This window comes from Gopherus flavomarginatus, chromosome 16, assembly GCF_025201925.1.
Source record: "Gopherus flavomarginatus isolate rGopFla2 chromosome 16, rGopFla2.mat.asm, whole genome shotgun sequence".
Lineage (NCBI taxonomy): Eukaryota > Metazoa > Chordata > Testudines > Testudinidae > Gopherus > Gopherus flavomarginatus.
The window spans coordinates 90,002-112,284 of NC_066632.1; the positions used below are offsets into that span (position 1 = coordinate 90,002).

General features: G+C 44.6%; 1 protein-coding gene across 3 annotated transcripts; it reads right to left on the reverse strand.

Annotated features, from left to right (window-relative positions):
* Positions 1 to 428: 428 nt before the first annotated feature.
* Positions 429 to 20,199, reverse strand: SLC27A1 (solute carrier family 27 member 1). Of its 3 annotated transcripts, none has more exons than XM_050924774.1 (12): positions 20,010 to 20,199; positions 15,502 to 15,896; positions 13,963 to 14,124; positions 11,390 to 11,459; positions 10,451 to 10,542; positions 10,183 to 10,292; positions 8,067 to 8,276; positions 7,591 to 7,717; positions 7,183 to 7,320; positions 6,539 to 6,703; positions 5,159 to 5,305; positions 429 to 1,104 (listed from the first exon to the last, which is right to left on the reverse strand). In XM_050924774.1, the coding sequence occupies exons 1-12, from the start codon at positions 20,174 to 20,176 to the stop codon at positions 1,064 to 1,066; spliced, it is 1,824 nt and encodes a 607-aa protein (XP_050780731.1). In that variant the 5' UTR covers positions 20,177 to 20,199; the 3' UTR covers positions 429 to 1,063. The 3 variants fall into 3 exon arrangements, with proteins under 3 accessions (XP_050780731.1, XP_050780730.1, XP_050780732.1); XM_050924773.1 differs by having other exon boundaries at positions 429 to 2,566; XM_050924775.1 differs by lacking the exons at positions 429 to 1,104; positions 5,159 to 5,305 and having other exon boundaries at positions 6,619 to 6,890.
* Positions 20,200 to 22,283: the final 2,084 nt, after the last annotated feature.

The window sequence follows — 22,283 nt, forward strand, 5'->3', positions numbered from 1 at the left end:
GGCTGGAGAGAACTCTCATGTCTTAGGCTGCCAGGAGCTGGGGCTTTACCTAAAACACCAGATATCAGCAGACTCCCTGTCCCAAGGTGGCGTTTGGGCCTCAGAAAGGGCCAGTGCCACTCACAGGGTCCATCTGAGGCAGTGAACGTTCCTCGAGAAGGACTGCAGCTTCCACGTGCAGACACAGTAAAGTCCCCTACCCCACTGCTCTCTGCTCTCGCCCTCTCTTCTCAACCCCCCCAATCCATCCAAAATACTATAATCAAAAATCATCTTTCAGGGCTATCACTTTGAACCCCTCTCAACTTCACTCTCACCTCTTCAATTATAAACAGTAATAAAGTAGTTAATGTAATGGATTGGATTTTCTAGTACAGAAGAGCCCATCATACCAAATGGAAATAAATGAAAGTTACATTAAAACAAACTTAGAATCAGTGTGTTTGTTTTTATTTCTGAGTTTGGTAAAAACAAATAATAGACAATATAGTGATCAGTTTGAAACCAATTTTGTTTTAAAAGTTTAATTAGTCAATACATGACATCCTTTAAACTACAAGAAACTTTAGTATATTTAAAGTGATAGCCAGTGGCTGGTGAGTTCAGTTCCCAAGCTGCAGACTCCCTCATTTTGTTTTTGAGTATATTACAGTTCCAGTTAACTAGGTTCATTCTTACCATGAATGACTTTCTTCAATGTCTGTCCTAATAAAAGGCACATTCCAGATTGAAAAAAAAAATCAGTATTTAAACCATTGATAAGGTCCAGTTTCTTCAGTGCATTAAATATTAAAACGTGTTTCAAAAGCATCCGCAAAACTTTATAAAAATATTTTAGACGAAGCATTAACTCCACCAGAGAAAGAGCAGAATGAATTTTTTTCTTATGCTCCATGTAGTGTCATCGAAGTGCTGTAATTGGAACTGCTGCACAGGATGCAACAGAATATGGTCCTTCCAGTATAAACTGCATAAAAAGTACTAGTCCACTGAAAGTTCCTTAAGGCATCAATCACATGGCTGGATACACCAGCAGTAGCTGCCATTACCAGATATGGTAAATTCAAATGCCTCCAAAACAAGGGAATGACCAGCTGCTCAAGACTACACAATTAAAATGAGAAAATAATCCATTGTTAGGACAGGTGGAAGCACAGCATGCACACACATCTGTGAAGGTCAAACCCTTTAATTCTCCAATTTTAAGAGTTACATTTAGTTCTAATTGCGGCAAAAGCACCAGGAAAACAAGTACATCCGGAAGTGTCTGTTAATGGATTTGCCCACATTAAAACAGAAGATAAAATTCTAATGGAGGTTGGAGTAGACATTAAAATTATTATGTTCCGATTTGTCTTGTCATAGGTGGCCTTCCTTGGTGTTCAACAATTGCCACTAATTTCCAGCAGACGGCAGCACAATTTAAAGATGAAAACCACCAGTAAATATAAAAATAAAATTAAAGAAAATACACAGCAGCATTAAAATTAACATTTCCTAAAACCTCACATTAGCATGAAAAGGTATAACATTCCCATGTGACTCCTCTGTCAAGTGCAGCTATTTGTCTCATTGTCACGTAGGCCAGTAACAAGTTTAAATACATTATGTCAGTGAACAATGTCCCTAGGCAGTGGCTCTGTGCCCCTAATTATGCTTTTTAGCCATTTACACCCAATTGACTTCCTTCAGTGAATTAACAACCTGTTTATTCTGCAGACCACAGTTTGTGAAGATTCACAGAGACTGCACTCCACTGGTCAACAATCTGATTAATTCCCAGTCCTATTATTATTTATTATTATAATGCCTAGAGCCCCAGTCATGGACCAGGCCCCCACTGTGCTAGGCCCCACTGCACAAACAGAATACCTTAGGTAAATGAATGATAGACACTTCAGAGCAAGACTTCCCACTACAGCGAATCTTAGATGTGAAGTTAAGAAAAAGAAATGTGAGGTGGGAAAATCAAATGCTCTACCTGAAGCAAACATGCTACTAACTAAGGTCTATAGATAGCAACAAAGTTGAAAGAGAAAGCAGAAGGAAACCTGCTCAGGGCATAGCATTTCTGTTCAATTACAATAAATAATTCAGACCATAAACACCTCCCATGTTGCACAGAGTCCCTCAGTTTGTAGTGGTTACAAAGAGAAAAAAAAATCTCTAGACACAGAACAGTAGAGAAATGGCATGTCTATGCCCAGGACAGGAATAGGGAACAAATTAATGTGCTTAACACACGTGAGGACAACGTCCTACACCCCAGTGAATTTGTCACGGTTGTCGATGCATTGCACGAGGACCTTGCACTATTTATCTAGCAGGAATCCCTCACTCTCACAGGCAGGGTCCCTTCTTAAGCTAGTCAGCAGCGTTTCCTGCAAGACACACATCCCCAGACCAGATCACAGAGCAACCTTTCTGGCACGGATCCTCTCAAAGAGGCATTCATCCAATGGAACATATTTTCCCAACTTTAGATCGAGAAAATATAACCGGTCTGATGTTTGATGAGGGTCAAATCCTTCTCTCTGTAAACGGGTTTTCTGGATTTTGAATGTGCCTTGGAAAAGAGAAAGAAAACACTAAAGTGAAAATTTTCAGAGCTGGAAACCTGTGGAAACAGGGTTAGGAAGATAAATGTGAACCAACACACTACTTGTTATTGGTGTTACACCTAGAAGCCAGATACTTCTCACCACCATACATCAAAAATAACTCCACTGGCTGGTATGAGACAGGATGAATTAGGCCCTAGATCCCTTGGGATCAGTACAAAAGAAATCACAATCCATTCATGGTGTATGTGCTACAAACACCATAGGTTTTGTTTCTCCTTTCTCCACCAACCTCTCACAGTACAGGATCTGTGCAATTTCAACTGTGCAATGTGTTCTTTACTTAAGCCAGTGGTCACCAAACTGTGGGGCATGCACCCCTGAGGGGGACACTGAGGAATGTTTGGGGGGGGTGGCATGGTGGAGCCTGGGCCAGCCCCCACAGTGGGTGGGAAGGGAGCGCCACCCAACTCCGCTCTGCCCCCAGCTCCACTCTGGCCCCAGCGGCAGATCTGGCCCTGGCTCCCAGCTGTGGGCCCCTGGCAGCAGCACTGGCCCTACTCCTGGCTGAGGCCTAGCTCCCAACCTGGGGGGGGAAGAGGGGACACGACTTGGTAAGGGGAGGGGCACACAGACAAAAAAGTTTGGGGACCACTGCTATAGCCCAAATCTTCATTACAGGGACCCTGTGAGGCATTGTTCATGTTTGTAAAAAAGATTTCATGATGCAACGTGCAATATATTGCAGGTGTTGTAAAAATGTAATATTTGGATTCCTGTAAGTGCTGTCTATAGCACTGAATCCAATTGGCAAAGTTTTGAGGAGTTCAGTGGCTCAGTTAAACCTATTTGCTGCTTTAGAGATTATGGTATGTGGAAAGAGTGGAGGTGGGAATCCTGATGCTTTAATTACAAGGTCAGTCTTTAGCCGTCATGTTGAAAATCTAACCGACATCTTCCTGGCTGCAACGACTGACAGCACATCCCTTAGAATAAGGCTGAGATGCATCAGGAAGATCAGCCTTTTGATGCATCTGGTAGTTGCTGCACAGTGATTAAATTTCTGCCATTTAATTTTCAGTTTGAAAGTTCATGTAGCTTCTGTCTAATAATTAATAAAGGCTCTTATTCAGGTTTGTAACTATTTCACGATCTCAGTTATAGATCTTGTGTCATATTGGTCTGTCATTTCTGCCATCTACAGTTAGTTGATATTTACTATGTGTGAGCTATGTAATTTCTTGTTTCCACTTCTTCAGAAGACTAAAAAAGAATCCTCCTGGAAAAGAGACAACAGCCACCTCTAAAGCTGTTTAATCAGCTGACCAGGCAGTTATTCAAAATATGAGAGAGCGTGAATGTTTGCAAAATCTCCAGCATAAATGAGGGCAAATGATTAGGTATTAAATATACTGTGCAAGATGGAGTGGCTAGGGAAACTAGACCTCAGTGGTTCAGGAGCCAAATTAGCGATCAATATTACCCAAAAGAGCCACAGTCATGTGAATTCATTTTTTCCATTTACTATAGTACTAGTCATATTTAAACAGTATGACAGTGGAAATATTTAGTGTATATAGCGAGGTGGCCAAACCATGGCTTGGGAGCCTCATGCAATTCTTTTACAGTTAAAGTGTGGCTCACAGAGCTCTCCACACCCTCACTCCATTCTCCACTTACCAGACTAGGTTGGGGGAGGGGGAGGGAGTCTCAGGGCTTCTTCCCCACAGGAGGCACCTGCCAGGGCTTAGGGTTTCCGCAGGTGCAGGGCTGAAGCCCCAAACCTTGGCAGGTGCACCCTATGGGGCTGAAGCCCAGTTCTCAAACTTCTGAAGATTATCGCATGCGGCTCGGAGTGTCAGTAAGTTTGGCCACCCCGGGTATATATGTGTGTATATATGTTATTCTCACAGAAAATAAGTTAATAACTTAAGTTGATAACTTAGTTGGTTAATAACATAGTAAAAGCATCCTGACTGGCTAATAAGTAAAATCACAGTGTGTTTTAATGTGCTGCAAAGAGCTTAAAAAGCCACTTGCAGCTCACGAGCTGCAGTCTGAGTATCACTGAGCGAGGGGGTTGCGAGAGCCCCAGTGTGTGTTGAAATTCCTTCAGCAGATAACAAGGACCCTTTAGATTGTTTGATAGATAGCTACATTTATATTCCCAAGCACTCTACTGCTGGCAAAGGCTCCCACTGACCCATATATAGAACTGGCCTATACCACAGCACTGAACTCAGAACAAGTGTTAGAAAGCACAAAAATCTTTTCCTCTGCAATGGTCTCTTCAGTTAATGGCCTTGGTCCAGCTATTCTGCTCTATAAAATTCAACTACAGACATTATTTCACTCGTGCAAAATCCAGCAGAATCACAAGTAATCTATGAAAGAAAAAGACAGGCAGACATATACCAGCTGCCAATTAACTCAAAATAAAACCATCTGACTAAGTGCAGGTTTCTTATTGCTACATAGCACAATTAAGCAAGCAGCAACTTTGACACTTTCCAAGTTTGAGCTGAGCTCTGGGGTCTGAAGGTTACTGACACATGCATTGCTAACAAGAAAAGAACTTGGAAGTGACCCATCAGTACCTGTGGTGTCAACTTGAGGCAGGAGCCGAAGAAAGACTGGCCGTGCATAGGGAGGCAGCACCTTCTGTAGCTCCTGATACAAAGCATTAGGACTGAATTTCACTTTTGGATCTGCTATTGCTGCCATTCCAGCTTTCCCTTCAATCCCTGAAATAAAACAGCAGAACTCACAGAGTGTACAGGACAGAGAGAATGGTGCTGGATTGGACTTTAGACACTTGGTACAGGTGTAAATACAGATACCCACCTGAACCTTACCCTTCTCTCCCTCAGTTGCAAGTGAGGGCAGCATGGAAGAGGTACCATGCTTTAACCATTATGGTAGGGAATTCCTTGCAATTCTGATGGACTTGGAAGGAAACCACTTCCAGCCCTCCTCAGTCAAAGGGTCACAATGTCCATATCTCAGAAAGCTAATCCAACTCCATCTTGTTAAGCTTCCTCTTCCACCCAGACTGAGTTTGCGATAAAACCAAGGAGACTGAACAGCCATTTAATGGGAACTTTCCAACCAGACACTTGCTTGAAATAGTTTCCCTTTTCATAAAGGGACTTTTCCTCTTGCTCAGTGTAGCTTTCTCCAGACCCTTTATTTGTGCCCAGAGAATTTAAGAGGCATTTATTTATGTTTCATAAAGGATCATTCTGTTCTGTATCAGTTCCTCACAGGAGAGACCCAGGCTTCATGACTGACAGCTATTTGGAGATATAGCGGACAAGTCTCTCAGCATTGGAGTGGCAGCTCCCAAAGTGAGCCCAGTGACAAGCATCCCTCCAACCCCATCCCCACTCCCCTGGAGATCATACCAAGATGCCTGTTCCTGTATGGAATCAAACAGGAGTCTCCATGGAATCCTGAAGATTACTTTCACCAAGAATTTCTGCTGAGCACAAACTATAAATAGGCGGAGACATGAAACACATGAGTCTCCTCCTTCCTATTTCTCATCCTTAAACAAGACCTTTCTTTTTAAGAATAAGTCATTATAAACCAAGGTGGAAAGCATGCACTAAATACTCCAACACTGAGCTGGATTATCTGGAGATCAGAGCTCTCCGGGCACCCAGACAGATTGCTTCTTAGTTGGATTCAACCACTAATGATCACACCTTTCCCCATGTGTACGGATCTCACCAACAGCAGCATAAGTTACAAGTACTGATTAGTGAATTATCCCTGGGGCCTTCATTTCACTGCTCACGATGAGTACTGGTCAAATCAGACCACTCTGTTGCCCCGCCTACCTTCCCCCATTTTGGGGCACCCTATTCCAGCAAAGATAGTCAATTTCAAATTGTCCCAGGGAATAAGATACAAATTTGTATATCTGCTTGACTTGCCTCCCCACTGAATCTTGGGAGTTCTAGGTCTCTAGTTACCTGGTACCTCTACTCCATACACTGCAACATCCGTTTGACTGAGGATGTGACTCAGGATTCCCTCTACTTCTGTGGTGGCGACATTTTCCCCTCGCCACCGAAATGTGTCCCCACTACGGTCTTTGAAGTACATGTAACCAAGTTCATCCATCACTAACACGTCTCCTGCAGAGGAGAGAAGCCACAATCAATATCAGTACTTGATTAAGCGGCGCTAGGCCCTACTTTTCAGCCCTTGAATATGCCATCTAGGTCCAGCACATGCAGTTAAAGAGAAGACTATTCCTACCTACCTCCCAAGGGTGTGGAGCTAAATCCGTGGCCATTTCCCCAGTGCCTACAGGATCTGCAGCTGTAACAGGATGAGGGAAAGAAACGAGAGAGAAAACCTAAAGCAATAAGGGGTGGAGTAGAGAGAATCCATCTCTATGGGTTTTCTGTTTGTAGTTCATACATTCTATATTGAATCTAGAATACTACGCAGATGGCAGCAGAACAAAACCCTAAGATAAGATAAGATTTCTTGTCAGCCTCTACAAACAGCTGATTAAACCCCAGAAGCTCTAAGAGTCATTTCCCCTGTCCAGTGACTGAAACATATCTGTGTTGAACGCTGATGAAGCCAGCACTTGTTCTGACAGTACCTGAAAGGTATGCCTGGTCTCCTTTTTGGAACACATTGCATGCAATCTTCTTATTGGTGGCACTCTCATTGACATAGCCATCAAACCTGCGCAAGGGGTCCTGCTGGTTTATTCTACCCACAAGAAGGCCTGGCTCCCCTAGAAAAAACAGGACAAGACCCGATGAGATCACAACTGCTAACAAGATTGGCCATTGTGCAGGCAGTTTTTGCAACACAGACTTACTTAATGCAGGTTACTATATTGCTGTACGATATATTTTGTTGAGCTGGGCTACTTTTGAAGCAGAGACCTGGAAGTGAAAGGCTCCATATCGCATCACTCCTTCCTTGAACCAGCTAATGCCTATTTGGTATTCTTGTAGAACAGTTAAAGCTTTGAGAACATGGTGTACACAGTAACACTTACCTGGGCAGCAGGGGATGCAGAGCCCGCTGGAGTCGCGGATCAGCTCCATGGTGTCTTCATTTACCTTCACCAAGCGAATGGGATAAACATTGGGCAAAATCCGGCTGTTAAAACCACAGGCTCCAACCTTTCAAGAGATGGCCCAAGACACATGAGGAAGTGAAGGGCTAAAAAGAATCATTTAGCCTCTGAGTTGCCTGTTCCTTGTTATATCTGGCTGTCTACCTTCTCCTAAAAGAGGTGTGGGTGGGAATTTTCTTATCATTCTCTATTAAAAAAGGAAATCATCCCCCACCACCACCAAAAGAGAATTTGTCCTGTAAAAGTGGCGCAGATGTAGCTCCCTGCAGCCCAGTGATAGGGTCCCAAAAGACACTGCGCAGAGCAGCCAAGAAAACAGGCTGAAGGTACATCTCCCTCTGTACTGCATCCCTCTTACTATACATTTCTCCCCTTGCACTGTAGCCACTGCGTACCTTTCCATCCAAGTTAGCAATGCTGCAATTACATTCTGTGGCTCCATAGAACTCCCCAATCTGTTTAATTCGGAAGCGCCTTGTAAAGTCTTCCCATATTGTGGGTCTCAACCCATTTCCCACTGCAAGTCGCACGTGATGTTGTGCTTCTGCCTCCCGTACTGGCTGGTTCAGAAGATACCTACAGATCTCCCCAATATACTGAATAATCTGAGGAAGCAAACAAATATAGATCAGTCTCCAGGAGACCTTTATGATGCCCTGGGAACAGTTGAAACATAGGTAATCCCATAAATAATGCCACTATCTCAGCACCTCCATTATTAAATGTATTATGGTAATGCCCAGAAGCCTTAATCATAATTGGGTATCCTTCTGCTGGGTACTACACAAATATAAAATAACAGTCCGTGCCCCAAAGTGCTTCCACTCTAAAGACAGAAGAAGCCAAGGAGTGAGAAAAGGGGTACTGCATGCAAGCAAAGTGACTAAGGTGATGGGGGCACAGTGCTAGTGCCATTTCCTGAATATTTATTATGGGTCATGGTGTGGAGCAAGGAAAGGAGTTAATATGACTAAGGCCATACAGAAATGGAAGGAAGGGGGATAATGTGTGGTAGGGAGGTAAGGATGGAGAAGAGCACAGAGGGTGGGGAAGTGGCAAGGCTGGCAGTAAAGGGACTGCCAAGAAGGGTGGGGAATGGAGGTTGGACCAACCACCAATCAGCAGAGTGGAAATAATACCCAGAGTTCAAATAAAGTGCAGTGTGCTGACAATACTGGTGTCCAAAGACCCTGCACATACCTCCCCTTCTTGCAGCTGCTGCTGAGCAGTCCTGGCTGGCCTCACCACAGAAAGTCCTGTTCTGCTTCCTCTAACCATAGTTTGCATCAGAGGATCTCAGATAAGCCCCTTTCTCCTCACCCCTGGAGGAACTTGTTCTGCTTCTCTCCTACAGTTGTTACCCTGAACCCCAGCAAAGCTCATGCCTATCCAAAAATGGGCTGCTCCTAATCATAAGGTCTTTTTAAGAGCAGGGGCTCATGGGAATGCTGCTTTTTGGGGTCAGAATGCAGTTAAAAGTGGTTCAGAACAAGCATCTGGATCCATGGGCAATATACACAGAACTTTCAATACCAGCCTCTGAGATACATAACAGCAATGCCAATGGGGGAAGGAGAAAGAAGACTTGTGATCAGTCCAGTCCTCCCCGTATTGTGCCTGTCATGCTATGTATCAAGCAGAAGATCCTCCTGTAGCAGATCTTCCTGCTATTAGAAAAGAGACAGTCGTGTTTAAAGCCAGGATTTATCTTCTCTCTTAAGCTTCCACACAGAACCCAAAATAGACATTTGGAACAGGCTTTCTGTCAAGTAAGAAACCCTCCAAGAGCTGAGAGAATTCAGATGACTCCTCTTCTTCATGTGCCAGCAACCCATTCTCTGTCTAGCTCCAAATAATGTTTGAAGTTACTACACATGTGCATTATTAATTGCATTATTGCAAAAGTCAGAGGTGTTAGGGCTGGGAAGGGACTACTGGCGTGCTCATGTTTTATAGCTATATGGAGGTTATGAATCTGACAATTCATTTTTCTATGTTGTATTTTAACAGGATTATAGATAAAACTCCAGTGGCAAGTTAAGATAATTGGAATCGTGAAGTTCAGGGGCAGAATTTACCACTTCATCTCTATGCACTATATTTCCTGATATTCCTCTTTTGCTCATTTAGGAATGGACTGGCTAAAGATGTTAGACTGATTGATGTTAGTCCAGCGGGTTAGTAAGCATGCTCTATATCATCAGGTGGGAAACCCAGATTCCACTTCTTGTCTGTCACCTGTAGTCATCAGGACCTGGAAGCAACACAGATTTGGCAATGAAGGGCTTACAGTCTAAAGTCTCGGGCTGGGGGGAGATGGAGCTGAGGTGTGATGCTAGCTGAAGAAGTAAGAGGGCTTGCAGTTGAATGCTTGAGGTGGATGGCAGGGAAAAGTCAGAGCTGATATCTGAAGATTCCCTGCTGAAGCTAGAAATAATCCCACTGCCAAATTAATTTGCTCCCATAGACTGCAGGCTGCAGAGACATGGCAGAATTCAGGACACTGCTTACTGTGCATTTGTATTTTGTACAATCATCCCAAAAGCGACTGGCTGAGAACTTCTTCCTGATCACCACAGTGAGGCCATGGATTAGACACTGGCCGACTCCCATGATGTTACCTGGAAGACAAAGCAGGGCAGGATATCAGTGCTGGCTCTGGCTTCAATCACTTTGGATAAATTCATTTACAACAGTACTTGAAGGTCCTCAACAGCACCAGAAGCACTGGGATAGGCAGCAATACTGTGAACCTTTGCTTCCTGAGGAGGAAGTATACCTGCCGAGTGATAGAGTGGCAGGCAGTTGTAGAGGATATCCTCAGGGCACATTCTGTAGGCATAGTACCCAAAGGCAGCTATGCGGTAGTACCTGCAAGAACATAACGGATGTTAAGGAATGGAAATGAACACAGCACTTGGCTACATTTGCAAGTTAGGGCGCATTAAATCAGCCGTGGGCGCCCTAACTCCTGAAGTGTCCACACTGGCGAGGCACGTAGAGCGCCTGGACTCCGTGGCTGGAACACCCCTGGTAATGCACCTCCACAAGAGGCATAGAGCTTGCTGCGCCCTGGCTGAAATGCCAGAGTGTCAGTGTGGACGACGTATTGCATTACTGCACTGTGACTGGCCTCCAGAAACGTCCCATAATACCTTGAAGTCAAATGGCCACTCTGGTCATTGTTTTGAACTCAGCTGCAGGCATGCGTATATCCCCTTTCAAAGCTCTGTTTCTGACAGCCAGCATGCTTATCTGCTCCGAGACACAAAGCAAACCATTATTGTGGAATGCTCCTACTGCAGAGGTAGGGGTGGGTGTGTGTGTGTGTGTGAGAGACAGAGGATGGCGGCTGATGTCGGGATTTCCCCCTGCCGCTGTTTGAACTTACAAGACAGCATGCTGACACACTCTGTGCCCCTCAAAACACACACTCTCTCCCCCGCAATACACACTGCACCCCATCCCCCCCATTTGAAAAGCATGCTGCAGCCACTTGCACACTGGGATAGCTACCACAATGCACTGCTCTCTGTGCCGCTGCAAGAGCTGTTAATGTGGACACGCCACTGTGCTTGCAGCTGACAGTGTGAACACACGGCAGTGCTTTCCCTGCTGCTTTCTCCCAGGGCTGGTTTAACTCCCAGTGCTACATCTGCAAGTGTAGCCATAGCCTGAGTATCATTGAATGAAGAGCAGCTTCTCTTCAGCTCCTCACCTGCTGTGCACCACAATGGCAGCCTTTGGCATTCCTGTTGTGCCAGATGTGTAGATATAGAAGAGCCGATCTGGAGAACAAAAACACAAGCCAGGCATATGACAGATTCTCTTCAGCTGTTTAATCCCCTTTTCTGTGCAGGATGAGGTTTTAGCTTTGCTCCTGTCAGTGATCTGCTGATCACAAGTGACTGCTTTGATCTAGTGCTGGCACAGGAGAGGGTAAACTGATATGGTTAGCATAGAAGCCACATTACAGCCCTCGCAAAGAGAAACCAGTAAACTTCACCCATAAAAACAGAGGGTGAAAGGCAGCCCCAATTCTAATCTTTTAATCAAGAATGCAGGGCCCTAAGGGCATGCACTTTTCTCCTCCCTTCTCCAAATAGCCTTGGAATTAGGCCAGCTGCCTGACTCAGATGCTACTGGGGAGATTTCAGAGTAGCAGCCGTGTTAGTCTGTATCTGCAAAAATAACAGGAGTACTTGTGGCACCTTAGAGACTAACAAATTTATTTGAGCATAAGCTTTTATGGGCTAAAACTCACTTCATCGGATGCATGCAGTTTCTGTATGTATCCGATGCAGTGGGTTTTAGCCCACAAAAGCTTATGCTCAAATAAATTTGTTAGTCTCTAAGGTGCCACAAGTACTCCTGTTCTTTTTACTGGGGAGATGAATCTAGAGGAAAGGTCACTTCAAACAGGTGTGAGGGTGTCTAAGACAAGCTACACTGTGAAGAGGAAGAGAAGAGCACAGAGCAAGATTTTTGAGATTTTGTAAAGAATCCAGCAAGCTTGCATTACAAAGCATCAAGTTTCTCCATGCAGCAGGAGTTATTGATCCTAAAGCAGTGGTTCCCAAACTTTAACAACCTGTGAACCTCTTTCACTAAAATGTTAAGTTTCACGAACCCATTCCTAAAAATGAATATTTCCAGGGATTCTCTCCTTTACCTGAGTATAAATTATAAAAGCAGTGATCTTGGAAATATAAAATTTGTTTTTATGACATGCTTATTACATACTTATTTATTATCACTTATTAATCATTACAGTATTTTTATAACATTATTAAAATGGCAATAGCCTTCCAAGATCTCACTTTCATAGCTTGTATCACTTTGAATAAGCCTGTTATAAGACAAGGCTCCTCTGTTTCATCAAGGAGTATCAGATGTGAAACAGCATGAAGGTATTTAAGAAGCCAACTCAAAGAGTTCCTCCTTCACAAGTATTCAGGCCTTGAGCAGCCCAAGCAAACAACGCATGTTACAACAAAGCTTAAACTTGTTCTTCATAACAATTTAAAAAACAATACTAGCTGAGTATTTCATTCTAAAAACAGCAAAAAATACCCACCTCCCTTTCCATTTCTTATAAGGAGTCTTGAAGTTTAAATCTCCTCAGTGCAAGAGATATGCTTGCTTTGATCTGCTTAGCTCTTGGAAGTCCAGGCTGCTGGCCCCATGCTGCCCAGGGACAGCTCTGTCCGCCATTAGGGAATTTTTTCCAGAGAAACTCCTGTAACATTTCACGAACCCCAGTTTGGGAACCACTGTCCTACAGTAACAGTTACTAAAATGGGAGGATACACTCACCAACAGTGTTACGCATCTCACAGGTGTAATATATAGCCTATTTCTGATTCTATTAAACATGAAACTCTACTATCTAGCCAGTTCCCTTCCTTTCTTTTCTCCTCTTCTCCACAAGTAAAATAAAAAAAATAGAGAAGAATGAGGTCATTAGTAATGAAACCAAACCACACAGCCTACATATTAGGAGAAAATTGAGGGAATCGCTATAAAACAGGAAAACCCTTCTTCACCTTTCCTAAATACGAGCAGGCTACTCATCTGGTTTCTCCTGGGTTTTCAGACCCACACACACACACGCACACACACAGTCCTTCCTCTTTCATCTGGATCTAGGACCAGTAATAGTGATTGGAGCTGAGGATCATGGGCAACGGCACTCTCCTTCCCTCAGTTAGTAAGACATACCCATTCTCTAAACCAGGGATAAGCAACCTGTGGCACGCGAGCTGATTTTCAGTGGCACTCACACTGCCCAGGTCCTGGCCACCGGGCCGGGGGTGCTCTGCATTTTAATTTAATTTTAAATGAAGCTTCTTAAATATTTTAAAATCTTTAATTTTACATACAACAATAGTTTGGTTATATATTATAGACTTATAGAAAGAGACCTTCTAAAAACATTAAAATGTATGACCGGCACGCGAAACCTTAAATTAGAGCAAATAAATGAAGACTCGGCACAGCACTTCTGAAAGGTTGCTGACCCCTGCTCTAAACCTAGGAAACCAATGAACTCCAGTGACAGATATTCACCCAGAATATATAGCAGTTAGAATGCTACCTTTTGCCAACTTTTAGCCTCACTTTTCTCTTTTATACAAGGTGGTTCAAAGTTGGGTTAGGATTACTCTCTCCTTCACTGCTTGCTTAGTTGCCCATTCAGTCATTACCATGTCCCAAAAGAAGGACTCCTCAAGTTCCACGTCTTACACTTATACATTTATCACAGGAAAATAAGCTCACTGAGAAACTTACCATCTAAACCTTTGGCTGTAATCTGATCTGGAGGAGATTTTGATGCAGTACTCAGAAGAGGATCAAGGTATTTAGTCTCCACAGGGATAGAGTCTGGGTTAAAATCTCCAGAGCAGAACTTCACCATGTTCTTGCCCAGCATCCCATTCACTTCAGATATTGCTGCAAAACACAACTACCTTGGTTACAACAAGCACAATACTCTGGGCCACAACAACAACATTGCCAATACTGACCTATTCTTTCTTTGCATCTAATAAGACATCTGCAATGCCAAGACCAGAAAAGCCAGAGATTTACTTGGATAGGTATCTCAATATTTCAGTAACGCTCAAATTATCATGATCTTGGTATCCTAGATCCAACATTAGACCTTACAGCAAATTTAGGCAAATTTATTTTTTTGTCCATTTTTGTCGCATGAGCTGCAGCTCAGCAATCTAGAAGGATTTCAAAGCCAGTGGTTCAAAGACACATTCAGAATTCCCAAATTAGTTACGTTAATAAACTGTGGAAGAAAGTTTAGTTCAACAGCAAAATATAATGCACCATGTCCAATATAAAGAACAGTGTCCAGTCCATACACTTAAACTCATTGCGTAGAGCACTGGTTCTCAAATGAATTTTTGCTGTGACTGCATGTGCAGCCACTGCAAATTCACAATGGCTGCAGTTTTTGACAGTTAAAATTATACTAGTGATACTCTAATCATGTGGTTATTTGGAAGTGTCACATAAATAAAATAATAAATCTTTTTAATGTAAAGACTACGTACTATTAATACCACAAAAGTTACACAGTTATTATGAAGTATGTCAAAGTATTTTTTTAAAAAGTTTCTTGCTGCATGCCCCCCAAAAGTCATGGAGGCCGCATAGGAAGTCCTTGGTGCTGCATTTGAGAATCACTGGCGTAGGACACACAATGTGAAGTTAATCAGAGATTATAAAACACATCAAAATAGGAAATGAATACACCTAACATTATAGATAGCCTTTCTTTTCTCTCTGTGCACAGATGCAGAACTCCTGGAGTGCAGAGTTTCTAATCCTCTTTACAACTCCAAGGGGACCGCACCTAACTAATGAACTCAGTTCTGGGCAATTCAATACCAGGAAGACACTGACATAAGAGCAGAAGTAATATTTGTAGCTACCCACAATTAGGGTGACCAGATAGCAATTGTGAAAAAACGAGACAGAAGGTGGGGGATAACAGGCGCCTATATAAGAAAAAGTCCAAAAAAACCCAGACAGTCCCTTTAAATATGGGACATCTGGTCACCCTATCCACAATACTACTCTTATCCATCATGTTACAGACTTCTTCCCCTTTAGTAACTGGTCAGCAGTGACTCAGTTCTCCCATTCTGTTCCCAGTGAAACCCAAATGAGGGAGGAGAGGAACCTTTCTAGGAAACATGCCCTAAGTCCTTATTCAGAACAACTACCAACTTCAGCGAGAGCTTGCCTCAATCAGGGCTAAGAAAGAACTTCAGGAGTTAGTCCTTAATGTGTGCCAACTCTCAGGTGTCTCACCTGCAGCCAGCTCTCCTCCAAAGATCACAGCCTTTGCTCCTGAGGTTGTCACACAGTAAACCAAAGAATCCAGACGCAAATTGAAGTTAATGAGAGCTGCCTCAATACCAACTTTTGCCATCCCAAGCCAGAGGCCCACGAACTCGGGACGGCTCTCCATGAAGATGGCAATGACATCACCCAGACGGAACCCCTGCTGGTAGAAGAAGTTAGCTACGGCATTGGAATACTCATCCAGCTGCCGGAATGTCCATTTCTCATCATTGGCCTCATAGATCAGAGCCACTTTGTCAGGGTGCCTGCGGACGACATCCTGGAAGATCTTTGGAATAGTGTTTTTGGTTCGCTGATGCTTTCGCAACTCATACTTGACTCGTAGCAGCACTGAGAGGCCACTGCAGCAAGGAGAGGAAAGTCATAATTCCAACAGAAAGTACAACACCCCCACACGGTTTAACATACAGTCTGATATATTTTGACTCATGCTTCTACACTGTTGTATGCAGCTTGAAAATTTCACTCGCTCACCGGGGGGGGGGGGGGAGGAGGGGGACGGTAGAGAGGGAATCTGTCCCTGAAGAGTTGGGAGCCCCAATCTATTAATTTCTGCAGAATCTAAGGTTTATTGTTAAATAAAGCAAGTTTTTTTCTAGTCCTAATAGTTCAGCACTTACAAATGTGACCCAGTGCACTGCCATGTTCCTACAGTTTCTGGGCCTCTGCTGCCCCCTGCAACTTCAAAGTGAAAGTGAATAGACAGAGAGACAAGGTGGGAGAAGTAATATCTTTTCTTGGACCAACTTCTTTGGTGAGAGAGACAAGCTTTCAAGCTTACACAGCTCTTCCTCAGGTCTGGGAAACATACTCAGAGTGTCACAGCTAAACACAAGGTGGAACAGTTTGTTTAGCATACGAAGTTAACACACTTCAAGGGACCTTTAAAGGTGAAGTGGCCAGCTAACACCTTTCCAGTAACAGAGGGGAAGGGGTGGGGGGAAGTGTGTGTGTGGGAGGGAGTTAGTGGATTATAGATTGTTGTAATAAATCATAAATCCTGTGTGTCTATTGAGCCCAGGATTTTTGGTGTCTAGCAGAGTAAAAATTTCAGTTCCCAGGCTCCTCTTCTGCAGGTGTTGTGCAGGTTTCCTTTGAGGATGAAATGAGACAATCATTACACTCTGGAATGAAAAATTATAAAAGACAAACACCATATCATCTATAGGTGAACACTTTTCACAAAGCGATCACTCTGTATCTGACCTCTCAGTCCTCATCTAGCGACGGCAAAAATCTAGTGAGCCATGAAATATCCCTACAAAATTAGGAGGATGCGTAACAACACGAAATAAAAATCTCTATTGGTTACAGCTGATGGGAACATATTATATACTTATGCACCAGTTTTATTTGGCCTCAAGCCTCAAGACTTCTTAGGTCTGATTTGTCTATTTCTCTTTGTTATGCTGAACGCCAATAAAGTGGAAGAATTTTGTCAGGATAAACACTGAGGCTGTGTCTACACTACAGACCTTACAGCCGCACCACTACAGCTGCACCACTGTAAGGTCTCCCACACACTTTTTGACAGCGGGGGGAGAGCTCTCCTGCCAGTATAATTAAACCAACCCCAATGAGCGGCCTGCTCCGACATAGCACTGTCCACACAAGCACTTTAGTCAGCGTAACTTATGTCAGTCAGGGGTGTGTTTTTTCACACCCCTCACCAACAAAAGTTTTGCTGACAAAAGTGCTAGTGTAGACAAAGCCTGAGTTCATAATGGGACTCTAAAGTTACTCTCAGAGATGCCTCCAGATCCTAAGGCCAGTCTTCCATAAAGAAAGAAAAACACACATTCCACAGAGGAGTGTGACTCATAGGCTATTGGCCTGAGCCAGCTAAAGCAGTGTTTTCTAATTGGAAGTCTGGACCACTGCTGTCCCACACAGAACAATGATTGCTGGCTATATTTCTGTTATGTTGGAGAGACAGGGAGCATCACAGTCAGCCTCCTTAGACACTTAGATACACACAGACCCCACACACACATAATCTACAGAAAATTTAATTTGAATACCTTAACCAAATTAAAAAAAAAAAAAAGACATGTTGACAGAAGACATGGATGAGACTATATTACAGATCCTTATTTTAAGGATTTCATTTAGGGGGACTGGAAAACGGGGAGCTTGCTTGCTTTCTCAACAAGGAAATAATTGCAAATACATTTTGTTTAGAACAACGCTTGCCTGCCAGACCATGCTTTGCAATGTCTTAGTATTATGTTATAAGCTCAGTAATTTGCAGATCTTGTTGGAACACACAAAACTATTTCCATAATTCCATAAAGAAAGTTTAAAAATAAAACCACAGCTTGGCCATGTATCACTAACTCTGAGCTTTAACAGAACAGAGGCAGACTTCCCATGTAGAAAAGCCATACAACTGTGATTGGGGACGTTGTTTCTAGTCAAAGAAAAACCTCCAGTGTATTGCTCTTCATATGCATCTTCTTACCATTCAAACCCCTAAACTGTTCCAGGAATGGTGATGAGAGATGGTCTCTTGATGCTGCCAAATGAAGACTGTGGGGGAGGGCAGCGCAGGCTCCAGGCACGAGCATCTCAAGCAGGTGCTTGGGGCGGCAAACTGCAAGAGGAGGCAGTCCCTGTGTTTTTGCCCCCAAGCAGAGCGCCGAATTGCTGCCGCTGACGGCGGGGGCAGTCCATGTGCTGTTAGGGGGCATGCACATTTCCGCGGCGGCGGCGGCAATTCGGCGGCAGCTTCTGTCTTCAGCTGTCGCGGAAACACGCGAGCCGCCCTAAGGGCACATGGACTGCCCCGGCCTTTTGCAGCGGCAATTAGGCGCTGCTTGGGGCGACAAAAACAGTAGAGCAGGCCCTGGGAGAGGGAGAGGATAAAACAATAGTCTACAAATAACTGGAGGAAGCAAACACTAAAGGGGGGAAGGGAAGAGATTGTTTAGGATTTATGAGGCAGCATAACTAGAAGTTAATGGATAAAATGAACAGAGGGAAAATTGAGGCTGAGTAACTGAAAATCCACAGACTGTGAAATCTACTAGACCCTGGAATAGTCTCACAAGGAAAGGAGTGGTCTTTTCTGATTTCTCTAGTTTCTATTACATCGGTTATGGGGCAGAAATTCATTTCCTAAAATTTAACTCTAGATTCTTCACACTTATATTGTTCTGTTTCTGTTGAAGACACTCACGGTCTGTCTCAATTTGTAATTTCTCAACACGCAGAGAAATAAATATGCTAAAACATACTACCATAGCATCTACACCCAAATAAGAATACCCATCTGGACCCTACTTTCCTAAAGGGGAGGAAGGTGGTGGCTGTATTTTCTCTATCATCGAATAGGAAATAGTTGTGCAGCAGGAGTTCGCAAGAAGCCCCAAAAAGTTGAAAGGTTATTAATTATCAGCACTGTAAAAGCCTTACATCCCCATAACTGTCAACAGCAGGAACCCTGGTCAGCAAAGCCAAAGGATGGGGGAGGGGGTTGTTTTAAAAACAAGTTGCAGACATTTTGTGAGACTGAGCTGGCCTTTCATGGTGACCCTATACTGAGCTGTGCCAGAGACAGAACAGACGAGCCTTTTCACTTGTTAGCTACCCTTTTCACATTCTGAAGGGGCTTTATTCTCTCTATTTATTTTTTGCCATTATTCCTCACTTGCCATGCAATCAGGAGGAAACAGTCCTTCAAAGTCCAGTGACAGCCACAGTAAAGCTAGGCAGTCTCTGGTGATCACAAGAGCCCTAAATCCTTTCGAACAAAGGAGCTCCCTCACAGAAGCCCAAGAGGAACAGAACTAAGTGAGACACTAATTACAGAGTCTCTGGCTGCCCCAGGACGTAGGGGAGAGACTAGAGACTGATGTCTGAATCACAAATTATTTTTTAAAATCTATACACTTAATCTTGACTGACTGTCCCTTAAACTTTAGCAGGAACAAGATACTTTGCTTCTGGAACACTTTCCACACACTTTAACAATGTAAATGTTTTACAAACCTCTTGTTACATTTCACAGTCAGAACATTTCCTTAATGCAAGTCCTCATTCTGAGCCATTCAACTTATCTGTGTTCCTAAATAAACTAAGCTTTTCAAGCCATAATTCACTTCCCTTCACATAAAGAACAAACAAACAGAAAAAACTCTAACGGCAAATTAAACCTTGAAATGTTCAAGCTTAAAGACACAACACCAATTTATTATAAGTTCTTACTCCAAGCACCTTTCCAAGCATTTCAGGAATTATAAGGTGGAAAGGTTTCAGCTAGGGTCCAGGAACATTATAGTCTCCATAGGTATATTTCCAACATTCTAGGTCATAATTCCCCTGCTATGCTGCTAATGCAAGTTGTTAGAGTTGAAATATATACAGATTTATTGTTAGTAGTGAAAGGTTATTTTATGGAAACACAAAACCAACACATTACAGAATAAGATGAAGGCCCACAAAGCAACACTTACAAGAGATCCCTCAGAGCCGTCTTTAAGATGATACGGAGAAACCTCCATCCTCCACTGCCAATGTAAATGCCCAGTGTGGCTGCCAGACTCCATGACCAGGGCACATCAAAAAAACGCATAAGCCCAAGTGAGCCCAGGGAAGCAGTGCAAACCCCAATCATGTGCATTCTAGAAAGAGAGAGAAATTTAAATACGATCATTGCCAGACTCGACTCAGACCTCCTAACTGACCACGAACAAAAATCCAGGGATACATCCTAGAAACCAGATGCACACAGCCATCACATTGTTCACGGGACTCATTTATAAATGAGCTTAGTGACTGACAGTGAAAGTGGCAAGATAACTGGGAACATGAGTCTTCCATTATTTCTCACAAATTTCTGGACTATGCAAGTGTTTAGATTCACAAGTTCTTTCCGGATCGCTGACATGCCAAAACCCAACTGACATTTAGCCACAGGCCAAAATTATTACAACCCAAAACAGCTTTGAATAGCAGTTTTACAAACTAAATGAGAACATTTTGATACAGAATCTGGATTTAATTATATTTACTTCAATTACCAAAAGACAAAAATCATTCACCAAACAAAACAAAGACCGTTCAGGCATCTTACCACCCTCCCCTAGACACCACATGGGATCTCTCAGACTTCACATCCAGAAACTATGCCTCTCAACTCTCCCTACCTTCACCACTGTGTCACCCCCTTCAGGTTATACCCCCCTCCCCAGGGGGTGTGTCAGCACCCCTCAGACTTCACACACCTCTAGACATCATGCCAGCCCTACTGCTTCACAATCTCAAGCCCCAACCATGCACCTCCCTCTACACTATGTCAGGACCCTCCCACACCTCTCCTCCCCTCCCTAGGAGCATGACAGTTGGATTACTGAACCTACCCCCACACTCCATTCCCTAGGGACCATGCCAAACCCCAACCCTCAAACTCAAACCCCTTCAGCCCCACAGAGGCCACCCAGGGGCACCATGTGCAGCCCCACAGAGCCAGCCCTACAGGAACTGCCCCTACTCCTTGACCTCTACCTACTCCCTGACCTCTACCCACAGTACTGTATCAACTACAGTACCCAGCCCACTGACGTTTACCCACTGTCCCTAGGTCAGCCCTACAACCTCTACCCCCAGACCTGTACCTGCTGCTCTGCATCAGCCCTACAGCCTATACCATGAGCAGGTGCCTCCCCCCAACATCTACCCACTGCCCCCCAGTCAGCCCTACAACTTCTATCCCCAGCCCTGTGTCTGCCCCCCAACATCTATCCACTGCCCCCCGGTCAGCCCTACAACCTCTATCCCCAGCCCTGTGCCTGCCCCCTGACATCTACCTGCTGTCCCCCGGTCAGCCCTACAACCGCTATCCCCAGCCCTGTGCCTGCCCCCCCCCCCAACATCTACCCACTGCCCTGGGGTCTGCTCTACAACTTCTATTCCCAGGCCTGTATCCTGCCCCCTGACATCTACCCGCTGCACCTGGGGTCAGCCCTACAACCTCTATCCCCAGACCTGTGCCTGCCTCCCCAACATCTACGCGCTGCCCTGGGGTCAGCCCTACAACCTCTATCCCCAGCCCTGTGCCTGCCCCCCCATCTACGCGCTGCCCTGGGGTCAGCCCTACAACCTCTACCCTCAGACCTGTGCCTGCCCCCTGAAATCTACGCGCTGCCCTGGGGTCGGCCCTACAACCTCTACCCCCAGCCCTGTGCCTGCCCCCCAACATCTACACGCTGCCCCCCGGTCAGCCCTACAACCTCTACCCCCAGCCCTGTGCCTGCCCCCCCCCCCCAACATCTACCCACTGCCCTGGGGTCTGCTCTACAACTTCTATTCCCAGGCCTGTATCCTGCCCCCTGACATCTACCCGCTGCTGCTGGGATCGGCCCTACAACCTCTATCCCCAGCCCTGTGCCTGCCCCCCCAACATCTACCCGCTGCTCCTGGGATCGGCCCTACAACCTCTATCCCCAGCCCTGTGCCTGCCCCCTGACATCTACCCGGTGCTCCTGGGATCGGCCCTACAATCTCTATCACCAGCCCTGTGCCTGCCCCCTGATATCTACCCGGTGCTCCTGGGATCGGCCCTACAACCTCTATCCCCAGCCCTGTGCCTGCCCCCTGACATCTACACGCTGCCCTGGGGTCGGCCCTACAACCTCTATCCCCAGCCCTGTGCCTGCCCCCTGACATCTACGCGCTGCCCTAGGGTCGGCCCTACAACCTCTACCCCCAGCCCTGTGCCTGCCCCCCAA